The sequence below is a fragment of the Stegostoma tigrinum genome, chromosome 30 (genome assembly GCF_030684315.1).
Source record: "Stegostoma tigrinum isolate sSteTig4 chromosome 30, sSteTig4.hap1, whole genome shotgun sequence".
Taxonomy (NCBI): domain Eukaryota; kingdom Metazoa; phylum Chordata; class Chondrichthyes; order Orectolobiformes; family Stegostomatidae; genus Stegostoma; species Stegostoma tigrinum.
The window spans coordinates 29,682,244-29,705,733 of NC_081383.1; the positions used below are offsets into that span (position 1 = coordinate 29,682,244).

General features: G+C 40.9%; 1 protein-coding gene across 8 annotated transcripts in view; it reads right to left on the bottom strand.

Annotated features, from left to right (window-relative positions):
• Positions 1-23,490, bottom strand: part of LOC125465891 (zinc finger RNA-binding protein-like) — a 71,306-nt gene that overhangs the window by 14,194 nt on the left and 33,622 nt on the right. For all 8 annotated transcript variants that reach the window (XM_048559853.2, XM_048559852.2, XM_048559849.2 and 5 more), the window contains 7 exons: positions 22,207-22,389; positions 13,123-13,354; positions 11,618-11,799; positions 9,048-9,167; positions 7,049-7,194; positions 6,108-6,249; positions 4,529-4,716 (listed from right to left, as the gene is read on the bottom strand). In XM_048559853.2, coding sequence (XP_048415810.1) covers positions 4,529-4,716; positions 6,108-6,249; positions 7,049-7,194; positions 9,048-9,167; positions 11,618-11,799; positions 13,123-13,354; positions 22,207-22,389 — 1,193 coding nt within the window. The remainder of the gene's footprint in view (positions 1-4,528; positions 4,717-6,107; positions 6,250-7,048; positions 7,195-9,047; positions 9,168-11,617; positions 11,800-13,122; positions 13,355-22,206; positions 22,390-23,490) is intronic.

A 23,490-nucleotide genomic window follows, 5' to 3' on the forward strand; every position in this document is an offset into this window, starting at 1 on the left:
CTGTATGACTGCTTCAATGAGGGAGTGGATAAACTCCACTGATTAAATCAGCTCCACAGTGAAGTATAATTCATAATCTAACTACTTGGACAGAGAAATATTCATGGCAGGCCTGTGACAGCAGACATGAAGCCAGTCATTCTGGCTCTCAACAAAGTTAAATCAACATTAAGTATTAGAGCTCACTAAACATCCACTATAATCATATTAAACATTATTCTTTAAATACACGAATGCCCTTGAACCATAATTAAGCAGGGAAAAAAAAACTCACGATCCCAAATGACCAGCTTCACATTTTGCCCCACTGTAGGAAGCACATCTTAGTATAAACCAAAGTGAACCCAACCTGTAACACCTTATTCAAATCATAGACATATGAATCCTTTCAGCGGTATTTTGGTGAATGGCAAGATGACCAGTATCTGATGCAACCTTCCCCTGGGCTTAGCTGCAGTAAGCTGCATATTGTGAACTGAGCTTACAGTGAACGAACAGTTAGTCCTCAGAAAACAAGTCAGTAGTTACAGTCGGCCTCAGTAAAGTGACATTACAGTCAGGTTAAGAAATCAGTCAAGCCTGCTTTCTTCCCTCCTCGAGAGGTTAACTAACTGCAAATCAACTTGCATGCAGTGAAGATAAACTGTCTGAATTAGATCACTGTTGAAGAGTGTTAAAAATTATTCTAATAGTCCAGTTTAACTTTATACATAAGTCGAACATCAGGCATTTTCTAAACAACCTGTTGAAACGTTTTAACACACCTCTGCAGTAGATTGGACTTGAACCCAGGCCTTCTGGTTTAGACATAAGGACATGACCATCATGCCACAGGAGTCCCACGAAAATCAGACTGGAACACAAAGCCTTACAGGCCATGAGCTGAGCACATCACTTACGTGAGGTACTAGAGAACTTTGCTTTCTGTGATACCAAGATCCCAAATTCACATGCTGTTTGTTTATCGGAGATGAGTAGTGATAGGGGGTACAAGATGGAATAAGATGACTCCACACCAGACAGTGTGAGCGCGACAGGGCGAGCATATGTATTTGACGGGAAGGAACAGGAAGAAAATCCCAGTTCTTCACTCACTGACTCGCCCACAAACAATGGGGAGATGATAACCAGAATGGGATCTGACTTGACTTTAGCCTTTTGCCCAGAGCATACTCAGACTGCCAAGGATGAGGGAAGCAGTAATGGAGAAGCTGAATTGGTTCTCCTCAGATAAGTAGGTTAAATGGCAACCTAATAAGGTATAACCAGGTGTACAGCTGAATGAACACAGCAGGCCAAGCAGCATCAGCGGACGTTTCGGGCCTTGACCCTTACTCAGAAATGTCAGCCTCTCTGCTCCTCTGATGCTGCTTGGCCTGCTGTGTTCATTCAGCTGTACACCTTGTTATCTCAGATTGTCCAGCATCTGCAGTTCCCACTATCTCTAACCTAATAAGATATGGTGCTTTGGTAAAGTAAGCAGAGAAACTGCTACCTCAGGGAAATAGAGCTCAGTAATCACAGAAGACAAGATTAAAAGTGACTGACAAAAGATTAAACATTTTCCACAGATGTGGAGTGCACATCCTGAAACGGTGGTACCATCAGATTCCATATTAAACTTTGAAAGAATTTGGTCAGTACTTAAAAACAAGCAACCGCAGGTTACGTTGGAAGGCTCAAGCATCATATCGCCACTCTCCAGCCAATTTGTATAATCTCAGAATCCTATACTGTGGATGCAGGCCATTTAGCCCAGCAAGCCCGTACTCATCCTCTGAAGAGCCACCTACACCCCTGCATTTCCCTTGGCTAATCCTCCTAACCTATATAACCCTAGTTAATTTGGGCAACTTAGTATATCCAATCCACCTAACATGCATGTCTTTAGTCTATGGGAGGACATTGGAGGACCCAGAGGAAGCCCATGCAGACAAGGAGAGAACGTGCAAACTCCAACAGAAAGTTGCTCAAAGCCGGAATTGAATCTGGGTCCTTGGCGCTATGAGACAGCAGTGCTAACCACTGTGCCACTCTGCCACCACAACTCAAATCACTCCACATGATATCAAGAAACAGCTAATGGCAGTGGATATTGCAATGCCCGTCAATATGGAAAATTGGCCAGGTACATCCTGTACATAAAAAGCAGAGTAAATTCAATCCAACAAAGTGTCACTTGATCAGTCTACTTTGATCACTAAAGTGACAGAAGGTTGTCATCATCAATGCTGTCAAGAAGCACTGACTTCGCAATAACACATTCACTGATGATCAGTTTGGGTCACCAGGGACAACAGTTCCTGACCTTATTACAGATTCTTTTTCCAAATAATAGACAAAACAGCTGAATACCAGAGATGTGATGAGAGCAACTGTCCTTGACATCAAGGCCTTATTGAATGAGTGCGACATCAAGGAGCTCTAGCAAAACTAGTTTCAATGGAAATTGGAGGAAAAACTCTCCACAGTATAGAGTCAATTACCTATGCTCTATAAGGTCAGACGCTCACTGACAATTGCACAATGTTCAGCAACATTCACAACCTCTCATATACTAAGGCGGTCCCGTGTCCAAATGCTACAAGTGCTGGTTAAGTGCTCGGACTTGGCCTGACAATCACCCCATGACATTCCTTGGTGTTTCTACTGCTGAATTCCCCCATTATTAAAATCCTGAGGATTACAACTGACCAAAATTGAACTAGACCAGCCACAAATTCCACGGCTACAAAGTTCAGGTTGGACACTGGGCATTCTACAGCAAGTAACTCACCTATTCACCAGCAATCCCTCTAATTTTCTTACAAGCTATATGGGTCTCTGAAGCCCTGTGCAGTAGTGAAGTCAATGCGCGTGCAGCTGCACAGTCGAAAAGGAATGTTGCTACTGGCAGTCCAAGTTTGTCACAACATCTACAAGGAGTATGATGGGACATTCCTCACTTGCCTTTGGATGAGTGCAGCTCCAACAACACTTAAGCAGTTTAACAACTTTCAGGCAAAGCAACTTGCCTAACTTGTACAGAACCACAGACATTTACTCTCTCCACTGACCCTCCGTAGCAGCACTGTGTACCATCTATTTGATGGATTGCAGAAATTCACCAAACACCTTATACAGCACATTCCAAAGCCATAACCATTGCCAATTGGAAGGACAAGGGTAGTAGATAAACCGTTTCTATACTGTTGTTGGGTCAAAATCTTGGAACTCCCTCCTTAACAGCACTGTGACAATACCAATACCAAAAGGGGCTGCAAGAGTTCAAGACAGCAGCTCATATCACCTTCTCAACAGCAACTAGCGATGGGCAATAAAAGTTGGCTCAGCCGGTTATACCCACTTCCCATGAATAAAATAAGGAGAAGTTAGAGCGTGGGACTAAATTGGCCAGCACAGCAGCAAAAGGCCTCTTGCTGTGCTGTACAATTATGCGACACCGAAGACCCATTGAACAGCGTCCAAACACAGCAGTGAACAGCAATATAATGTCCAATGAACCACTATTGCAACACAGGAACACATCTCATGGGATGAAACACGAATATTTTCCTATGATGATGCATCCAATTCCCGAACAGGAAATCATAATCGGGGGGATTAATCTGCTTAACTTTACTCAACTCAAAGATAACACGCTGCCTGAGGTTGGGAAGTTGTGGATTTAAATTCCAGTCTGTACATTAGAGAAAGTGCTGCATTGGCATTCAGCAATTAAGTACAGGGTCACACCTACCCATTCAGGTGGACAAAGGTTTCATGGTACAACTAGAAAAGGAGCTGGAAAATCTCCTTGCAAAATTTTTCCCTTAATCAATATCAGCAAGTGCCAGTTTAGTTGATAGCACTCTCTCCAAAGTTGGAAGATTGTGGGTTCAATCCCACTCCATAGACTTGAGCATAAAGATCTAAGCTGGTAATTCATTGTACCACTAACAGAAAGTTGCATTTTCAGAAACAGGTGAAAACAAATTGCTGCCTGCTCATTGAGGTGGACGTAAAATATCCTGTTGTATTATTTTTAAGAGGAGCATTGCAGTTCTCTCCAGAATCCTGGACAATAGTGAGCCACACATTAAAATCATAAAAGCATGTTATTTGATCAACATCGCATTGCTGGTTGTGGAAACTTCTTGTGCTCAAATTAGCTACCATATTTCATGCATTACAACAGTGACTACACTTCAAATGTATTTAACTGGCTATGAGTAGTTTTAGGATGGCCCAAGGTTGTGAAAGGTGCTATATAAAAACAAGCATCTTTTATTTTTAAACAAAGCGATCAATTGGTTATTCATTACTTTGTTGAAGTTGGAATTTTGCAATGAGACTTGCTTACACATTAATTATCGTAAGTCAGTTCTGAAGCACTCAAATTTTAGCACTGCATAAGTGCAAGTTCTATGTCTAACCTAAAATCGCACCAATGTAAAAGCTGGCATAAATAAACCTATAAACCAATTTTTGGCAATATTACAAAATGTTGCTGTCCTGTTTTATTCGATCTTAGTCTCAGATTTCTTACCCCTTCTCTTTATTTTCTCCGTCTTTAAGACCTTCTTGGTCAGAAATAACATCTGACACAAGTTTGAGAGCCCGCTCTGTTTGAGAGACAATCCTCTGCACGGCCTGTAATTCTTCCTCGGTGGGATAAATGCTAGCATGTTTTGTCATGATGTAACGGTCATCTGAGGAATCAGGGCGGCGGGGAGGCTGAAACAGTTAACATAATCATTAGTATACAACTTTGATCAACTACATCTCAGAGCCTCCTGCAATAAGAAAAAGAAGCTGTGTGAACATTTAATACAGTGCTGCAAAGCAGGCTGTAGCAACTTTGGTTGTCATTTTATAATCAAATATGAATTATGAGCCCCTTACCCGCTTTGGAAGCGGCGAGACAATGAACCTGGGAAACAAACAGGAACTTCAGGTCTCTGCTCCAAAAGAAGAGAGGATTTCTCTCAGCACGAGGAGATATTACACTAGAGCAAACAATATTCAATACATTTTCTCTGCACATTTGGGAAAAATGTTATACAGAGCATTTAGATGATGCTGGCTATTGCCATATTTTATTCCCCAATATGTATGCACTCTGCTTCACAACAGCTCAACTAAAACATTTTTCCAATTGCTTCTCCACTTTATTTAAACATTCTACTTTCTTCGTTATGCTGCAAGTCCAATTTCCCACCCTGTCCCTTCTCACAGGTGTCAACTCTCTTTTGGAAAACAGCAGCATTTGCAGTCACTCTTTTCTCCCAATGATCACGCCTCAAATCAATTCTATTCAATTAGTTATTGGAAGAAACCTTGAAAGCAAGTGTTATAATCTATTCAATTTAGAGAAGCAACTAAGCCTTAATGCTCCCTTTACAATGTACACTTTGCAAGGGGCTAGGTTTCAAAGTGCAGTTATTTGAAAGTTTTATTGCACAGTCTTTATTACAGGGCAAGATTAATAGATCATCTTCCAGGCTGCTGCATGGTTGTGCGCCCATCCAGTTTAACAGGAACACTTTCCTCATCCATTAGCCACAAATACTTTGGCAGTAGGGATCATTGGATTATGAGCAGAAGCAGAAACCTAGAACCAATTATGCCCTTCGCTTACAATAACAAGTAAACAAATGATTCAGAACACAACAGGAGCAATACAATAAGTGAAAGTTTGGACAGTATTCTTCTTGAAGCAGTCATGCTCTTCCATTTAATGACATATACTTAATGCTTCTGTTTGCACAAAGTGACAATGACTGATTCAAGAAAGGTTTCCTTATGTAGTAAAGATCATTGTTGAAGTAGATTTATGACTCCTTTTTACTTACTCTGAAAAGATGGGGATGAAGTAGTGAGAAAAGGGACAAAATTCTAGTAACAGTTTTAACAATATTTAAATACGTATAGAAGATTTAATTTTACTGACTACAGTGCCCAAAAAGTTAACTGTCTTCAGAGGTAACACTTTATATCTCCCTGTCATTTTGATAAGGGTAATTTGTGATTTAAAAAGTTACTATGGCATAAAATGTGCTCAATTTTGCCCAATTAAGGGGCTTCTTTGTTTAAATGTGCTTGAAATGCTACAAGTTCAAACCTACCAAGGGTGTAGGTGCTTGCGGCATGCCCAATCTTCCCATGAGCGGTGGTGGGTGCCAGTCAGGTGTTAATCTGCGACGTTGCTCCTCCCAATAAATGTGTTCTTCCTCCACTCTCCTCCAGTACATCTCTTCTTCATACCGCCTGAAAACATAGGACAGAGGACATCAGAAACACAGATGCACCTCTTGCTGAATTTCTCAAACTTATAAAGCATTTCACATGTAATGAACTAATTTGAAGTGTAGTCACTGAGTAGGTGAACATGGCAGTCATTTTACACACAAATGTTCCACAGACAGCTAAGAAATGAGTGATCAATTAATCTAATTTCTGTGTTCCTGGTTGAAGAGCTCCGAAGTACTTTTTTGTAGGAAATCAGGATTTAGTTATTCCTGGAATTTCCACAGAACTATTGAAGCGTCCAATTTTTCCCCAGTACAAGTCTAAACAACCTTGCGCTGCAGCTTCTGGCAATCATTTACAAAGCAGGGTTGCATGAATGCGCAGAAGACTGACAGTCTATTCCAGCTTCTGCTGCATAAGTGTTGATACGCTAATGTGGAAGCAACTCTTCAGTCCAAGTGCATTCCATGTTGCACAAAGTACAGAAAGACCATTTCAGATTTCTCTGATTCAAAAGCAAGATCACAATATTCAGTGTATAGCAAGACATGTAAAGGAAGTGGCTGCTTTGACTAGCAAGGCTAAAGGATTTCTGCTGCTTCACCAGCTCCACTCACCACCTTTATCAAAAACTTATACAAGGGAATTAGTGTTGCTTAATTTTAAAATAAATTCCTGATAAGGAATTGCTAAAAACTTTTGATTCATTGAATTCTAGCAGTCATGCAAGAAACATGACAGATAAAATGCTGCCAAAGTTCTGCTGAAATTATTCCCATTTGAGGATCAGTTTCCAGGCCAAAATGCCCATGTTAACCTCATTTCCATTCGCCAACGCTCCTCCTCCTCTCTCCTTCTCCAGTATTCCTCCTTCTGCATTTGTTTTCTCATCTTCTCCTCATGGATTTTCCTGGCTCGGATACTTGGTTTTATTTCAACCTGAAGGTCTGGATTCACTTTTTTCTTTAAGTAGAGAGAGTAAGCATTATTGCAGCATAATAAAAAACAATTTGCCTTCCGCTTGGTTTGCTGGATTGAAAAGTAAAATAGGAACGAGAAAAAATGCTTACACATCAGAAATTAAACACACGTAGCAGAAAGATCAACAGTCCATCAATTTTAAAATCTTTTAACCAAATTTAATCCAAGCTCTTTTCTAAGCCTGTACTTACTTCAACCAGATTTCCCCTTGCTTGAAATACAGAAAACTATAAATTCCAAAAAATCCAACAGAAAACGGCAGAGGTACAACAAACATCTGAAAGGGAAAGACCCAGCCTAAATGCTTCAGGTGTGACTGACTGGAATCCACTCGAACAATTATACAGCAAATCCCTTTCATGTTAGTTGCCCTGCTTTAATTTCAGCAGTTCTTGTTTGGGCCTTTACATCTAAAACTAAACACCCCAAATTATTCCCAAAATTTTACTCCAATGTAACACTCCACCATTCAAGTAAACCAAAGCAATTTTATTTGTGTATGACTTATGCTTGAAAATACACATGTACAGTCCAAACAGGTATAGGCCCAACTGTACATTGTACAGATCTAACCAAAGACATTATTGAACCAAGATTAACATGTGATGAGACAAAATTTTTTCACTCTTTTACAGGACAAAGCCAGCATTTATTGACCTTTACTAACTGCTTGTGAGAAAGTGGTGATCCGCTTTCTGGAGTGGTAACTCATATGGTGAGGATACATGCATAGTGCTATTTGGGAGGCAGTTTCAAGATTTTGACTCAAACGCAGGAAGAATGGTGGTGATTTACTTCAAAATGAGGGTGGTGAGAGAATTGGAAGGAAACTATGGAGGTGTCATGTTCCTATGTGCCTATTGCCTTGTCCTCATAGGAGACATACAGCAGAGAATATTGAGAGAGATGCTGAACAATCAGGGAATTCACAATGCTTTTGGAATATCACCAGCCAAAACTTAGCAAATATTTAGATAGAAGCAAAGAATGTAAAAATCTGTTCAAACAGACCTCATGCATGAATGGTTAAACTACTGCAAATACAGGTTTCAGAGTATGAAACAGCTCAATGGTCTCACAGCTTGGATTAGTCTATTAACAGGTTGGTACTTAATTTAGAACTCTCTGTACTTGATCCTGAAGTACCATTCAGCTCAAAATTCTCTTATACAAAGCAAATTCCAAAGTCATTAAGCTTGCAGGTTTAGGGGTTTCTTGAAAAGATTAGGACTTCTTTTGGTGACACGTTTAATCCATTTGCCATTGCTGTAATGAACAGTAATCAAGCAGTGGACAAAACAGGCCTAAAAATCAGTACTTCAATCTAACTTTACTCCTCAGCCAAATTTCCAGCGTGCTTACATTTCAACACAAAATAGCAGCACAGCCTTTACATGCAAATTTACATCACTGGCTCAATACTGAAAGCTGCATCCAAAGATCCATGGAATTTGATGAGGGATGAAACAGAGACAGAGACAATCTTCTCCTTCTAATGCCTGTGCAATGCTTTATTTTTGTAAGTACTGGAATACAGCCCACTGCTAGCACTCAACTCTAAAGCAGAGCTTCACCTAATAAACCACTTCAAACAGACCAGAACATTTCTAATTCTGCACTCAACCTACCTATTTTCCAATATAAATACAAGTACTGTTTACAGTTCAACAATAATCCTTATAAAGACGTGTATAATCTTCATACCATTATGCTTCAACTAAAAGTGAAGCAAGCACCCGTGCCCCATATACAATACTGGCCAATACCGAAAGATTCCAACACAAGAAAACTTAAGTACGTTGCTGCATTAAAACATAAGATACTTAAGTACTTACCTTGTATTGCAGCCTATGCCTACGACCTTTTAAATGCATATCCTTTGCATTAGGATCATTGAAACTACATTCACAAAGCTTACAGTGAAATCGAATCACTTTTCCTTCATCGTTCCGGACCTAAATGAAGTACATAAGAAACTTCATAAACAAGTTGGAAGGTTAGCTTGGGCAGGCCAAACAGTAATGCATTTAGACAAACTCTGGTAAAATCTGTGATACATCAAAAAAATACAACAGCAACATAACTTCTGAATATCCTACATAATCACCTGCCACATTTTACCTACTTTTCTTAATTTTGAGCAAATTCCCATTGTCACAGTTGTGGAAGGAGACTCAAACACAACAGTAACTGTGCAATCAAACTTCTGGGATCCTAAGCCTGTCAACATGGCTTAATTTATTTCAAATTAGCCTTTTCCTCCTGCAATTGCAATTCCTGCTAGCCAAAATAAGACTTCAAACAAAATATTTTGTATAATATCAAAACTTCTGAACATTTCATAACATGGTCAAATATAAATATTAACATGACTTTTAGTGCCTAAATTTAATTTTTTGACGTAAAGGCCACAGGCTCTGCTAAAAGCCCTGGGCCTGGTGGTGGCTGGTTTGTCCAGAGCTGTAATATTGTAAAGTGAATTGGGATTGTGCAGTCACAACATGTCAAGCAGGCACAATTTGAGGCAACAGTATGTTCAATCAGGTAGAAGAAATGCTTTCTTCTCTAGCTTCTTCAAGGCTGCTCAAAATATTCAAAAAGTATTTGAGATTACAGGATAAGTTTAAAAGCTTTAGAGAATTTTTAAAAAATAATTGTGTTATGAACACAAACCTGTGCTTTAGAAATTGCCTCTATGAATTTAACTTTCAAAAACGTTTAGGTTTTGAAGCCAAGTAAGAATCGAACCAGTGTTATGACAGAAATAAAACATTAATTATAACAGCTTATATTTTTGAGCTCTAATTGTTGACACCATCAAGGACGAGGAATGCCTCAACTATTTAGAATTAATTTTTTTGAAGTGCAAAACAACAAATCCTCAGGGTGGGGGGAAAGAAGCGAGTGGTGGGAGAAGGGATGTACGGAATTGACACAGTAAGGAAAGATGATATGATGATTTCCGGTCATTCCCTCCAAGGAGGCCAGAGGGAATGTTTGGAGGTTTAATAAGTGAGAGACCACAAAAGAGAAATTGGGAGGGCTGGTGAAAAATAAAAGGATTGAGGGAATGTAAAGAATAATAGTTAAATGGTACGAAGAAGAATAAATTAAACAATGTCATAAGGGACTGACATTTTGAATGGAGGAAGGGGGAAGAAAAGGGAATAGCCAAGGGATATATATTTCAGGTAATACCCTCACTAATGAAGCCATTGGCAGTGACATTATACAATCAAGCTGCATGAAAGCAAAGACACAGAATGAGATAGAGAACAGTACTGCAAAAACATTAACAGGAAGGTATGTACAATACCACAGGTCAGCTAACAATACCAATCTAATATTTTGCATACTGTCAAGTGATCAATGCATTTGCACACCCACATTTGTAACAAAAGCTGTTTGTGCACATTTGTCACACTACAACTATGATACTAAAGCTGAAGGGTTCAATTACAGTGCGAACTCACTCATAACTAATTTCCATTAGAATTGTAGACATTATCATTTATATTATAAAAGACAGAATACATAATATTAAAATGGGAATTTAATGTACTTGCTCCCCAGACGAAATATCCTCCATTTTCTAAAACACACTTCACCTAAGCAGTGAGGTTTTTAATACAGCTATTGTGCAGAGTCATTCGCCACGCTTGGCCCCCTTCTTTGAAGGTACTCACATTGGGAAATGTTTCCTGCATTTTCTGGCATCTCACCCAGACAATTCTTCATGAGTAGATACTGCTATAAGTAATATCCCATTAGGATAGAACCCCACCACTTTCCACTCCCTTGGCCACACTCTTCCAACCACCATGCAGTTAAGGTGGCACTCATGTCAGACTGCTAAAATACAGGAATTTGTTCACTCAATAAATCTTTGGAACTGTCCATACCACAGGTCTGTGGATGCTCCATTGTTGTGTAGAGTTAAGGTAGAGATAAATCTGCCTCTCTGGAATCAAGACATAAGGTGGGAATGGAGTTGAGGCACAAGATCAGCCAGAATCAGATTGAATAGCAAAGAGATTCCAAGAGCTTAATGGTATACTCCTTTTCCTGCTTATATTTTATATTCCAGATAACAAAGATCCTATTAAGATTAAGCTTCCTCCTTGCTGACCTGAGAATCATTATCAACCCAACAGAGCATGAATAAAGTTTGCGTTAGTAACAAGAACATGTTCTAGAAAATGACAGTTAGAAGTAAGCTAGAGTACTAAAGAGAGAATGAAAAAGCCACAAGATCCCCCTGCCTCTCCTTTATTTTATACTTTACTGTAACATTGTAACAGTCATTAAAATCTTTCAGTTCCACAAATTTTATTATTTAGAATACCACACTTCCCTTCCCTGTACAAAATAAGTAAATTCTTTTCACATGTTTAGACATAGCTACCTCTTCTACATAATCGTGGCCTACAGGCTGGACATCGTTCTGAAGCTGCGCTGGGATAGTGGAAGCTGGCACTGGTGCTGCGGTCTGCTCGGGCTTGAATTCCTGCATCTGGGGCTCTGGCTTAGCATTTGGGACTTTAACTTCTTCCATTTTGTTTCCCATCGTCTGTAATTTGTTTCCTCCTTTGAACGCAGAAGAGAAATTTTTGAATTTCTTCAAGTGGCAGCTAGGTTGCAGTGCGTATTTGTTAATATGCAAACTACATGCAATCACCGTACCAGGACATCTTGTCTGGCAATTACATATGAATCACACACTGAAGCCTAGAACATTGCAATAGGCACAAAGCCTTCCTCAAGGATATACCAGTACTACAAATGTAGTACGGTACAAACAATGCAAATCCAGAGCTAAGGTCCAACTTGGTTCCAGAGTGCAACAAAAGCTCCCACTTCACTTGCCACTCCAAAGTCAAGTTGTGCTGAGACTCCAGTGCAAAACCTTTTGGCATTGACATAACTACAATCCAGGAGTTGCCTTTGTTATTTACCATATATGATGGACAATACAAGAATATTTATAAAGGATAAGGCTCCCAACAAAAGAGATATTCTGGAGCTCTTCACAATTTATTCAGTCTCATTGTGAACAATTTGTTTAAATGTTGAAGTTCCAAGTGTGAGGGAGAGTTAACTTAAGAACATCCTGCTATGATCATGACATCAAGTCAAGTCCAAATCTGTAGGCTGTTTTCAGAAAGGCCTGAAATATTTCTTAAGTAACTTGCAAATATCAGATGGACTGACCTAAAGCAAACCCCACACAGTGCTTCAACTTCCACTTTCTCACACAAACTGTATGTACAAATAAAACTTCCAACTTTCTAGTTAAAAGATACAGCCACTTATTAAATAACAAGATTACATTAAGCCAATAATGCAAGACTGCATTTTACCCCTGCCAGATGATACAAGTTGACTTGCCACTAAAATTTGAATTGGATGTGGAATTGTTTTATTTTCTCAAACTCCAAGCCACAAAATCTGTAAATGATGTACTGACAGAATTTAGCACGAAAAATAATTGTAAGAACATGTTAGATGGATAGCTTCCCCCTACCTTACCAATTTTTTCCTTATCCCTGGAGGTAACATTCACTATAATATGAGCACCTTCCAGGAAACTGCCATGGTGGTTAATATAGTAAGACTTGAAGAGACAGCATCAGCAAAGGGCCGTCTGAAATCCATTATCATAGTGTTTCTACCCGAGATTCAGAGGAAGGTGATGAGGATCAGCAAGCATATTATTGCTTCACCTCTCACAGTTCTAAGATTAAGTCTACGACTGGAGATTGAACCAGAGAATTTTCTGGTTGCACAGCTTTGCTCCACCGACTGAGATATGGAGAAAGCAATGAACTAATGGTTGATCAAATGAATCTTCCCAGAACACACAGGATAGGAAACGAGACATGTGCTGAAGTTCAAAATCTTAAAACGTACCAATGAACGTTATTTTAGGTGTGACAGGTTTCTTCACTATTAATGCAGGTGGCTTGCTTGTATTGTTAGTGAAGGCAGCAGCTGACTTGGGAGGCATCTGGATTGGTGCTGGTACTGTGGCTGTGGTCGTGACACTGCTCACTGTCTTATTCACAGTAGCTGATGTTGAATTTACCACAACTGGCTCTGTTGAAGGAATTGGCTTACCCAATTTGGTATGCAATTTAACAACCTGCAAAAACGAAAACAATGATTAAAATCCATTTAACATTACATTTAACAAGAATGAGTACTTGAGTACTGCAACCAGTTCTAAACGATCCCTAACAAGACTGTAGATTTGCTCACCAGGACTGTGTGTTTGATTGCAGACATTTCGTCACCCTGCTAGATAGCACTGTCAGTGCGCCTCTGGTGAAGTGTTGGTGGTCTGTACCGCTTGTTATTTATGTGTTTGTTTTCTGGGTGGTTGGCACCACTTCTGGTTCTGTTTTTCAGTGGTTTGCATATCAGGTCCAGTTCGTTGTGTTTGTTGGAAGGCCAGGCCTCCAGGAATTCTCTAGAATGTCTGTTTGACTTGCCCTAATTATGGATGTGCTATCTCAGTCAAATTCAGGTCGTCCTTTATTCATGCGTATTGAGACCAGTGACAATTGGTCATACTGCTTGGTGGCTAACTGGTGTTCGTGGATCCTCATTGTCCATTGTCTTCCAGTTTGGCTCACATAATATTTCTCAGTACTTGCATGGTATTTTCTATGTTACGTGAGTTTTATTGGTTATGGGTATGGGATCCTTTACGCTCATCAGTAGCTGTCACAGGTTGTTGTTGGTTTGTGGGCTACCCTGATACCTAGTGGTCAGAGTAGTCTTGTGTCATCTCTGATGTACAGTGGGGTGCCGAGTGTGCCTGGCCACGCTGCCTCTTCTCGTTGTGGTCCGTCGTGGAGGTAACGGTGGATTGTACTTTTTGGTTATCCATTTCTTTTAAAAACTCCGTATAAGGGCTTCCATTCTGCTTTGTGCAAATTTGGGCTGTTGCAATGTGTTCTGGTTTGTTTGAATGGAGCACTGATGCAGCTCTGTTTATGGGTGTTGGGGTGATTGTTGGTGTAATTATGTATCTAGTCTGTATGTGAGGTCTTTCTGTATACGCTAGTCTGGAGTTCCCGGTTGTTCTGGCAGTCTACCATTATGTGTAGGAAGGGTAGTTGGTTATTGTTTTCTTCTTCTTTTGTCAATTTTATTCTGGTGAGGATGCTGTTTGCGTTGGTGGGTTTCTTCTAGTCTTGCGCATTTGATAATCACAAAGGTGTAATCTATACAGTGGACCCACAGTTTGGGCTGAATAGCAGGTAGTGCCTACCGTTCTAACCTTTGCACTCCTGCTTCTGCAATCAGTCCCGATATTGGGGATCCTTTTGGTGTTCCATAGATTGGTCATTGAAGGTGAATTGGGTTATGAGGCACAGATGCAGCGGTTTCAGGGTGCTGTCCTTGTTGGTGTTGTGGGGTGCCTGCCTTCCTGATTTGTCCAGAAGTACAGCAATTGTCTCTTTGGCTAGGACGATGGTTGTGGACATAAATTGTGCTGTTGCATTGAAGGAGATCATCATTTCATCCTCTTCTATTTTGGTGTTTGAAAATGTTGAGGAATTCTCAGGAGTGGATGGAGTCAGCAGTCTTGTCCATGAAGTATTTCAGGTTCCATTGTAGTTCTTTGGCTTGTTTGTATATTGGTGTGCCTGGTAGTGAGACAAGTCAGTCTGAGAGGGGTCGCTTGCTTGTGTACCTTAGGGAGTCCATTGAATCAGCATGTATTGGATCGCTCTGGCTTCATTTTTTGGTGGCCTGTCTCGCAGGTATCTCCCGAGTCGTGCGATTTCTTCCGATTTGTTATAATCCAGTTCTCTAACTGTGGTGTTGGGTCTATCGCCATCCATTAACAGGTGTCGATATCTGCTAGTAATGGGTTAGCTTTCTCAATGACAAAAGCCCAGCAGGTCTGGCAGTGCCTGTGAAGAAAAAATCAGAGTTAACGTTTCGGGTCCGGTGACCCCTCCTCAGAGCTGGTGATGACTGGGAAAACTTCAGTTTATATGCCAAAAAAATACCAGGGTGAGGCGTGGTGGAGAGTAGGGAGTAAACGACAGAATAGAGCCTTAAAAAAGAAAGAGACAGAAGAACAGTTGGACAAAGAAAAGGAGCTGATAACAATCCGGTTGGAAGGATGAATAGTTGTTAATGGGGACTGTTCATCACAAACAACCGGCGGTGTGTACAGCAGGCTGTGAGATAACAAGTCTGGCAGCATCTATGAAGGAAAAGTCTTTTAACGCTTCGGGTCCGGTGAGCCTTCCTCAGAACTCAGAGTTGAGGAAGGGTTACCAAACCCAAAACGTTAACTGTTGATTTTTTTCCTTCACAGATGCTGCCAGACCTGCTGTACTTTTCCAGCAACTTCTGTTTTTGTTGCTGATTTACAGCATCTGCTTTTGGTTTTTATTATGTGATTACAAGGCCTTGTGTGGGGGTTTGGGGGCCAGGTGGTGTGTAATGGCAGGCTAATAGTCCCCCTTAACAACTATTCACGCTCCCAGCCGGATTGTTATCAACTCTTTTGTCTGTCCAACTGTTCTTCTCTCTTTGGACTCTATTCTATTGTTTATTCCCTAACCTACTGCCCTCCCTATTTTCTGCATATTAGCTGCCGTTTTCCAAGCTACCATCATTTCTGAGAGACTGTCAGTGGACCTTGAACATTAACTGTGATTTTAGTTTTCTTTACAGATGCTGCCAGACCTGAACTTTTCCAGCAACTTCTGTTTTTGTTCCTGATTTACAGCACCCTCAGTTCTTTCAGTTATTATTTAGCTTTCTCAATGTATTGGGCTCTATTAAAGATCACTGTCATCCATCCTTTATCTGCTGATACGATTACAAAGAAGTTTGTCTTTGAGTCTATCCAGGGCTTTCTTTTCTTCTGTGTCGAATGTGTTCCGCTAACGTTTTCTGCTCAGCGTGGGACTACCGTCTGTCTGATGGTCTGTTGTATTTCCTCCACGAGTCAGTTGCTCTTTAGTGTCGATTCCAATGCAATCAGGAAGTCAGTTTTTTTTGGTTCCTCCTGTAGTTATAATTCAGTCCACGGACTAGGATGGACTTCTCAGTATCTGTATATGGTTGGTCTGAGATGTTCTTGTTCCACATTTTTGTGTTGTCCGTGTCGTCTTATTGGCGAGTTTGGATAGTTTTTCTTGTAGGATTATTCTTTTTTGTTCTGTTCTTCCAGTGTTGTATGGTGTTGGCTTGTTCCAATGTGGTTGTCCCTTCTTGGTCTGTTGCATCAGAGAACAAAGATTGTTGGCTTGAAATTTCCTGCTTGTATTTGTGGAGGCGGTTGTGGGCATCACTAATGATAACCCTTATCATGCTGCAGTTGTTCTGTGCTCCAATGCAACCAACCAATAACTCATCACACTGGAACAAGCCAACACCATACAACAATAGAAGAACAGAACAAAAGAAAAGAATAGCCCTACAAGAAAAATTATCCAAAGTCACCCACAATGACGACACAACCAACGCTGAAACATGGATCAAGAACATCTCAGGCCAACCAATTACCGTCACCGAGAAGACTGCCCGGGGATGCAATTGAATTATAACCACAGACACCAAAAAACCCGACTTCCTACTTGGAGGGAATACAACAGACCATCAGACTGACAATACTCCTGACACTAAGCAGAAAAGATAAGTGGAACACTTTCAACACAGAAGATAAAGTCAAGAAAGGCAAATATTGTAATCGCTCCAGCAGATAAAGGATGCATGACAGTAATTTTTAAACAGTGCCCAATACATCGAGAAAGCTAAACGCTCTATCAGATACCGCCAACTACCAACAGATGGTGACAGGCCCAACATGACAGTTAGAGAACCAGACAATAATAATAACCCAGAAGAAATTGCACAACTCAGGAGATATCCGCAAGACAGACTACCAAAAAATGAAGCCAGAGGGATCCAAGACACACTGCTTCAATGGAGTCCCTAAAAAGGCACATAAGCAAGGGGTCCCCCTCAGACTGACTTGTCTCACTACCAGGCACACCAAAGAACAACAATGGAACCTGAAATACCTAATGGACAATACTACTGACTCATTCCACTCCTCCCAAGAATTCCTCGACATCCTCAAGGACACCAAAACAGAAGGGGACGTGATAATGATATCCTTCGAAATAACAGCACAATTTACGTCCACAAACATCGACCCAGCCAAAAAGACAATTGTCCTACTTCTGGAGAAATCAGGAAGGCAGGCACCGCATGACACCAACAGCACCCTGAAACTGCAGCATCTGTGCCTCACAACCCAATTCACCTTCAATGACCATATATTCAAACTAATCTACGGAACACCAAAAGGATCCCCAATATTGAGACTGATTGCAGAAGCACGAGTGCAAAGGTTAGAATGGTAGGCACTACTCACTATTCAGCCCAAACTGTGGGTCTGCTGTATAGATGACAACTTCGTGATTATCAAACATGCAAGGCTAGAAGAAACCCACCAACACAAACAGCATCCTCACCAGAATAAAATTCACAAAAGAAGAAAACAATAACCAACTACTCTTCCTACACACAATGGTAGAATGCAAGAACAGGGAACTCCAGGCTAGTGTATACAGAAAGGTCACACACACAGACCACATACATAATTACACCAACAATCTCCACAGCACCCATAAACAGAGCTGGATTAGGGCACTATTCAAACGAGCCACAACACACTGCAGAAATCCAAATTTGCACAAGGCAGAATGGGAGCCCTTACACGGAGTTTTTAAAAGGAAATGGATACCCAAAAAGCACAATCCGCCATTACCTCCACGGCTGACGACAACAAGGCAACATGGCCAGACACACTAGGCACCCCACTGTACTTCAGAGATGACAAGACTACTCTGACCTCTAGGTATCAGGGTAGCCCACAAACTAACAACCTGTGACAGCTACTGATGAGTGTAAAGGATCCCATACCCATAACCAATAAAGCTAACGTAATGTAGAAAATACCATGCAAGGTATGAGAGAAATATTGTGTAGGCCAAACTATAAGAAAACTGGCAATTAGGAAACACAAATACCAACTAGCCAGCAAGGAGATATGACCAATTCTCACTGGTCTCAAAGGAGGACCCGAATTCGACTGAGACAGCACGTCTATAGTTAGCACAAGCCAGAGACAGGCCTGAGAATTCCTGGAGCTCTGGCCTTCCACAAATACAACGAACTGGATCCGATGTACATTCGAAAAACAGAACCAGAAGTGATGCCAACCACCCCAGAAAACCAAGGCATATAAATAACAAGTGGGACAGAACACCAATACTTCACTGGAGCCGCGCTGACAATATTACCTAGCAGGGTGATGAAACATCCACAATCAAATGCAATGCTGGGGGGGGGGGAAGAAAATCGGTGAGCAAGTCTACAACCTCATCCACAATCCGAGCTACAAGTCTTCTCAAAAACTGTAATTCACGACATGATCCAAAAACAGTTAATACATAATAACGTATATGATTATGTAAAAAACTCAACTTATTTCAATATTAGTTAACCATTGGAAAAAAATTCTGCCCTTATTTGAATAGCCCCTGAGAACTTCCCAAGTGAGAAAGCAGATAGCACATCGGTGTAATACCTCATTCTCAAAAGTTTTGGTCCATATGGTACAGTCTTAGAACTGCAACTGAGCCTAAATTATGTACTCCTGTAAGGTGGATTTAAAGGGATGCAAAAGAGGAGACAGGGTGGCTTTTTTCTGGTTAGAGGTAACATTACAGACATTAAAGGAGGGTATTCCTGGGAGATCATTGAGTGAAGTCATACGGTTGGAATTGGGAAGGAATTACCTAAGTATATCTCAGATGCACATGAAATATAATAGGGATGTATTAATAGATTTTAACTTTCCAAACATACACTGGGACTGTCACAGTGTAAAGGATTTGGCTGGGAAGGAATTTGTTAAGTGTGTGCAAGGAAACTTTTATTTTTAAATCTACTTGAGATGGAGCAATGCTTGATTTTCTGTTGGGGAATACAGCCCAGCAAGTGACACAACTGATCAAAACATTAAAGCTCTGAATCGGAGTAAGGTCAATTGAGATGGTACTAGACGGGAACTTTCAAAAGTTGACCGGAGGCAGCTATTGGTAAGCAAAGGGAGGACTGGGAAGTGGAAGGCTTTTAAGAAGGAGATAACGAGAGTTCAAAAACAGCATACTCCTGTTAGTGTGAATGACAAGGCTGGTAGTGTCAGGAATCCTGGACAACAAGAGGAATTGAAGCTCCCGTCAAGAAAAAGGAGACAGGTAAGGTGAAGACTCCTAGGACTAAGTGAACCTCTAGAGGAGTATAAGGGCAACAGGAATATACGTAGGAGGGAAATCAGGAGGGCAAACAGGGCCGTGAGATAGCTTTGACAAATAGAGTTAAGGAGTATGCAAAGAGATTCTATAAAAGTCCATTAAAGGGGAAAAGAGTATCTAAGGAAAGATTAGCACCCCTCAAAAGGTCAGTGTGGCCATCTATGTGTGAAACCACAAGAGATAGATGAGCCACAATGAATATTTTGCATCAGTATTTACCGTGGAGAAGGACATGGAAGCTAGAGAACTTTGGAAAATAAACACTGATACCTTGAAAAGAGTCCATATTGCAGAAGAGGTGGCGCTAGAGGTCTTAAAAACACTTAAAAGTAGATAAATGCCAGGGACCTGAACAGGTATTCCCCAGAACTTGGTGGGAAGCTAGGGAAGAGATTGCTGGGCCCCTTGATGAGATATTTGTATCATTAACAGCCATGGGTGAGGTGCCAGAGGGCTGGAGGTTGGCTAACGTGGCACTATTATTTCAGGAAGTTGGTAAGGAAAAGCGAGGGAATTTGGAGGGACAGGATTTTCATGCATTTGGAAAGGCAAGGACTGATTAAGGATAGACAACATGGCTTTGCACATGGTAAATCATGTCTCACTAACTTGATTTTTTTTGAGGAGGTAACGACGATGATTGATGAAAGTACTGATGAAGGTATACATTATCTATACAGACTTCAGCTAAGCACTTGACAAGATTCTGCATGGTAGACTGGTTAATAAGGTTAGATCATGTGGGATTCGGGGGAACTCGCCAACTGGATACAAAATTGGCTTGAAGGTAGGAGACAGACAGTTGATTTCCAGACTGAAGGCCAGTGGAGTGCCACAGTGATCGGTACTGGGTCCACTGCTTTTTGTTGTTGAAATTTGTTTGGGAATCATTTATACAAGAGGCATGTTAGTAAGTTTGCACATGACACCAAAACTGGTGCTGCAGTGGACGGTGAAAAAGATTGTCTTGAGTACAACAGCCAATGGCTGAGGAGTGACAGATAAGAGTTTAATTTAGACAAATGAGAGATGTTGTATTTTGTAAACGCAGAGCAAGGCAGAGCTTCTATAGTTAATGGTAAGGCCCTGGGGAGTGCTACTGAACAAAAAAACCTAAGGATACAGGTGCATAGTTCCTTGAAAGTGGAGTCACAGGAAGACAGGGTGGCAAAGGTGGTGATTAGCAGTCTTGACTTTTCCATTGGTCAGAACATTAAGTGTATGAGTTAGGATGTCATTTTGTGGCTATACCAGACATTGGCGAGGTCACTTTTAGAATACTGCGTACAATTCTGGCTGCCCTTCTACAGGAAGGATGTTGTTAACTTGAGATGGTGCAGAAAACATTTACAAGGATTTTTCTGGGCCTGGAGAGTTTGAGTCATGGCAGAGGCTGAATAGGCTGGGGCGTTTTTCCTTGCAGCGTCAGAGGTCAAGAGTTGACCTTATAGTGGTCTAAAAAAATCAAAATGGGCATCGATAGAGTGAATAGGCAAGGATGGGGAGTCCAAATTTAGACGGCATACATTTAAGGAGAGAAGGAAGATGATTTAACAAGGTCCTGAGGGGTAATATTTTCACGCGGAGGGTGACGCATGCATGAAACAAGCAGCTAGGGGAAGGGTTGGAGGCGAGTACAATTACAACATTCAAAAGGCATCTGGATGAATTTATGAATAGGAAGATTTTAAGAGGGATATGGGCCAAATGCTGGCAAATGGGATTAGGTCAGATTGGGATGTCTGGTCAATGTGGACAAGTTGGACCGAAGAGCCTGTTACCGTGTATATAGTTGAAGGACCCTAGGAGACCAGAACCTTCAAACTTCTGAATCAACAATCTTAGGTATCAGTGTCACCGGATGTGACTAGGCATCTAAGTAAACAGCAAATATTCACAATGATGATGCTAGGGTGGACCACATAATTGAGCAGAAACTTCACAATTGTCATAATTCACAGCAGAAAGCTGAGTGTATGTTCAGAAATGGGTCTTCAAACTTTAAATGCTGTGCTTTACATTTATGAGCACATTATTTCTGTTGATGTGCACCAGAAAAAAACAAACCTTGCTGGTAACAAGGCTGTGTTCCCCACTTGTGTTTTCAGAATATAAGGAACAGGAAGATTTGGGAAAACTTCTCAGCTTGTGCTGCCATTCAATTAGACCACGGCTTCAGGGAACATCCCTAAAACAAACCCTCAACACACTACTCAGCACCACTACCTTGAATGAGACATTGAGAACAATGAATCCAGGGCTTATATCTGACAATGGATTCCTGACTAGGCTCTCTGTTCTTTTCGGAGGATGGCAACCTCAGACGATCCTTGTCAGCTGTATACCTAGCACCTACTTACCAGTCATCAAGTCATATTACATGAGCCTACCATTTAGTCAAGTGCATGACTGGTAATGCAATGATTATTTACAACTCATTTTATTGCTCAGGAGGGAAAAGGGAAAATACTGGAATTAAATAGAAGGCTTACTAACATGAGAAAAAAACTGGTCAACAAACATGGTCTTCTAATCTGTCAAAACTCTTTCCAGAAACAGTAACATCCTTTTAAATGTTAACATACATGTTATACACTTACAACATTTGCATTACGCATAGTATTTTGGTATGTACCTTTTGGTGTTTGGCACCTCGGATATGTGCAGCATAGGCATCTGCACCTGTGCATGATACATCACACAGCTCACACCGTAGTTGGCCCTGGGCACCACGTGGTCCACTGGTAGTCTGACTTCCACCTTTTAAAGCTGCTTCTTTCTTCTTGTGCTTTTGGCCTTCCAAATGTTCCCTATAAGTCTTTGGAGGTGGTTGACAGGAAGAAAGTTAAACATTAAACTGGAGTTAGAAATGAACAAGACTGTGTATGCAAATGTATTTCTTCATACAGTGACATGATGCACCAATAACTGTCAAATTTCCCTGTGCAAAAGTTTAGTTCGTAACCTTTCAATTCCTAATGGAATCAGCTTTGCACAAACTGACTCATTAGCTAGCTTTTAAATTTAAAATCTTTATGAATTTTGTGCCCATGTAACAAATAATCCTTTTTCCTCTGGGTGAAGCTTTACATACACTTAATTAAGTATTAATTATTAAACATTGAGCTCAAAAGTTTAATGTTTAGGTGGCAGTAAGATAGTTATTGGTACTGGAAAGGCCATAAGCTGTTAAATGAAAAAACATTACCCATCTCAAAAGATTCAAAGGGATTCAGCAGGTACAGCATTTCCCTTCACGAAGGGCACACATGGCCACAGTGTTATCTATAAAGATGCACTGCATCAATTCAAACTGTTCTTAGTAATCGCTGTCCTGGAGATGGCTATCGAACCAAAACTGAAATGGACTTCCATTGTAAACATTGCAGTTACAACAGAACATCAGACCCAGGAGTCCTGCAGCAAGTAATACAACACTTGACTCACAAAAAGTGTTGTGCTGGAATATTTACTGGCTGCCTGGATGAATGCAGCTACAACACAAGACTTTCGACAACATCCAGGACACAGCAGCCCACTGACTGGCACCAGGTCCACAATCATTCACCCTCCACCACCAAAGCTTAGAAGAAGCAGCGAGTACCATCTACAAGATGCACTGCAGAAATTCACCAAGGCTCCTTAAACAGCAGCTTCCAAATCCGTGATCCCTAATATCTCGATGGACAGGGCAGCAAATATAGGGAACACAAACACTTGCAAGTTCCCTTCAAAGCCACTCACCATCCTGACTTGGAAATATAACATTGTTCCTTCAGTGTTGCTAGGTCAAAATCCTCGAACTCCATTCTTAATGGCATTGTGGGTGTGCCTACATCAAACGGACTGCAGCGGTTCAAGGCGGCAGTTCACCACCTTCTCAAGGGCAACTAGGGATGGACAATAGAGGGTGGCCCAG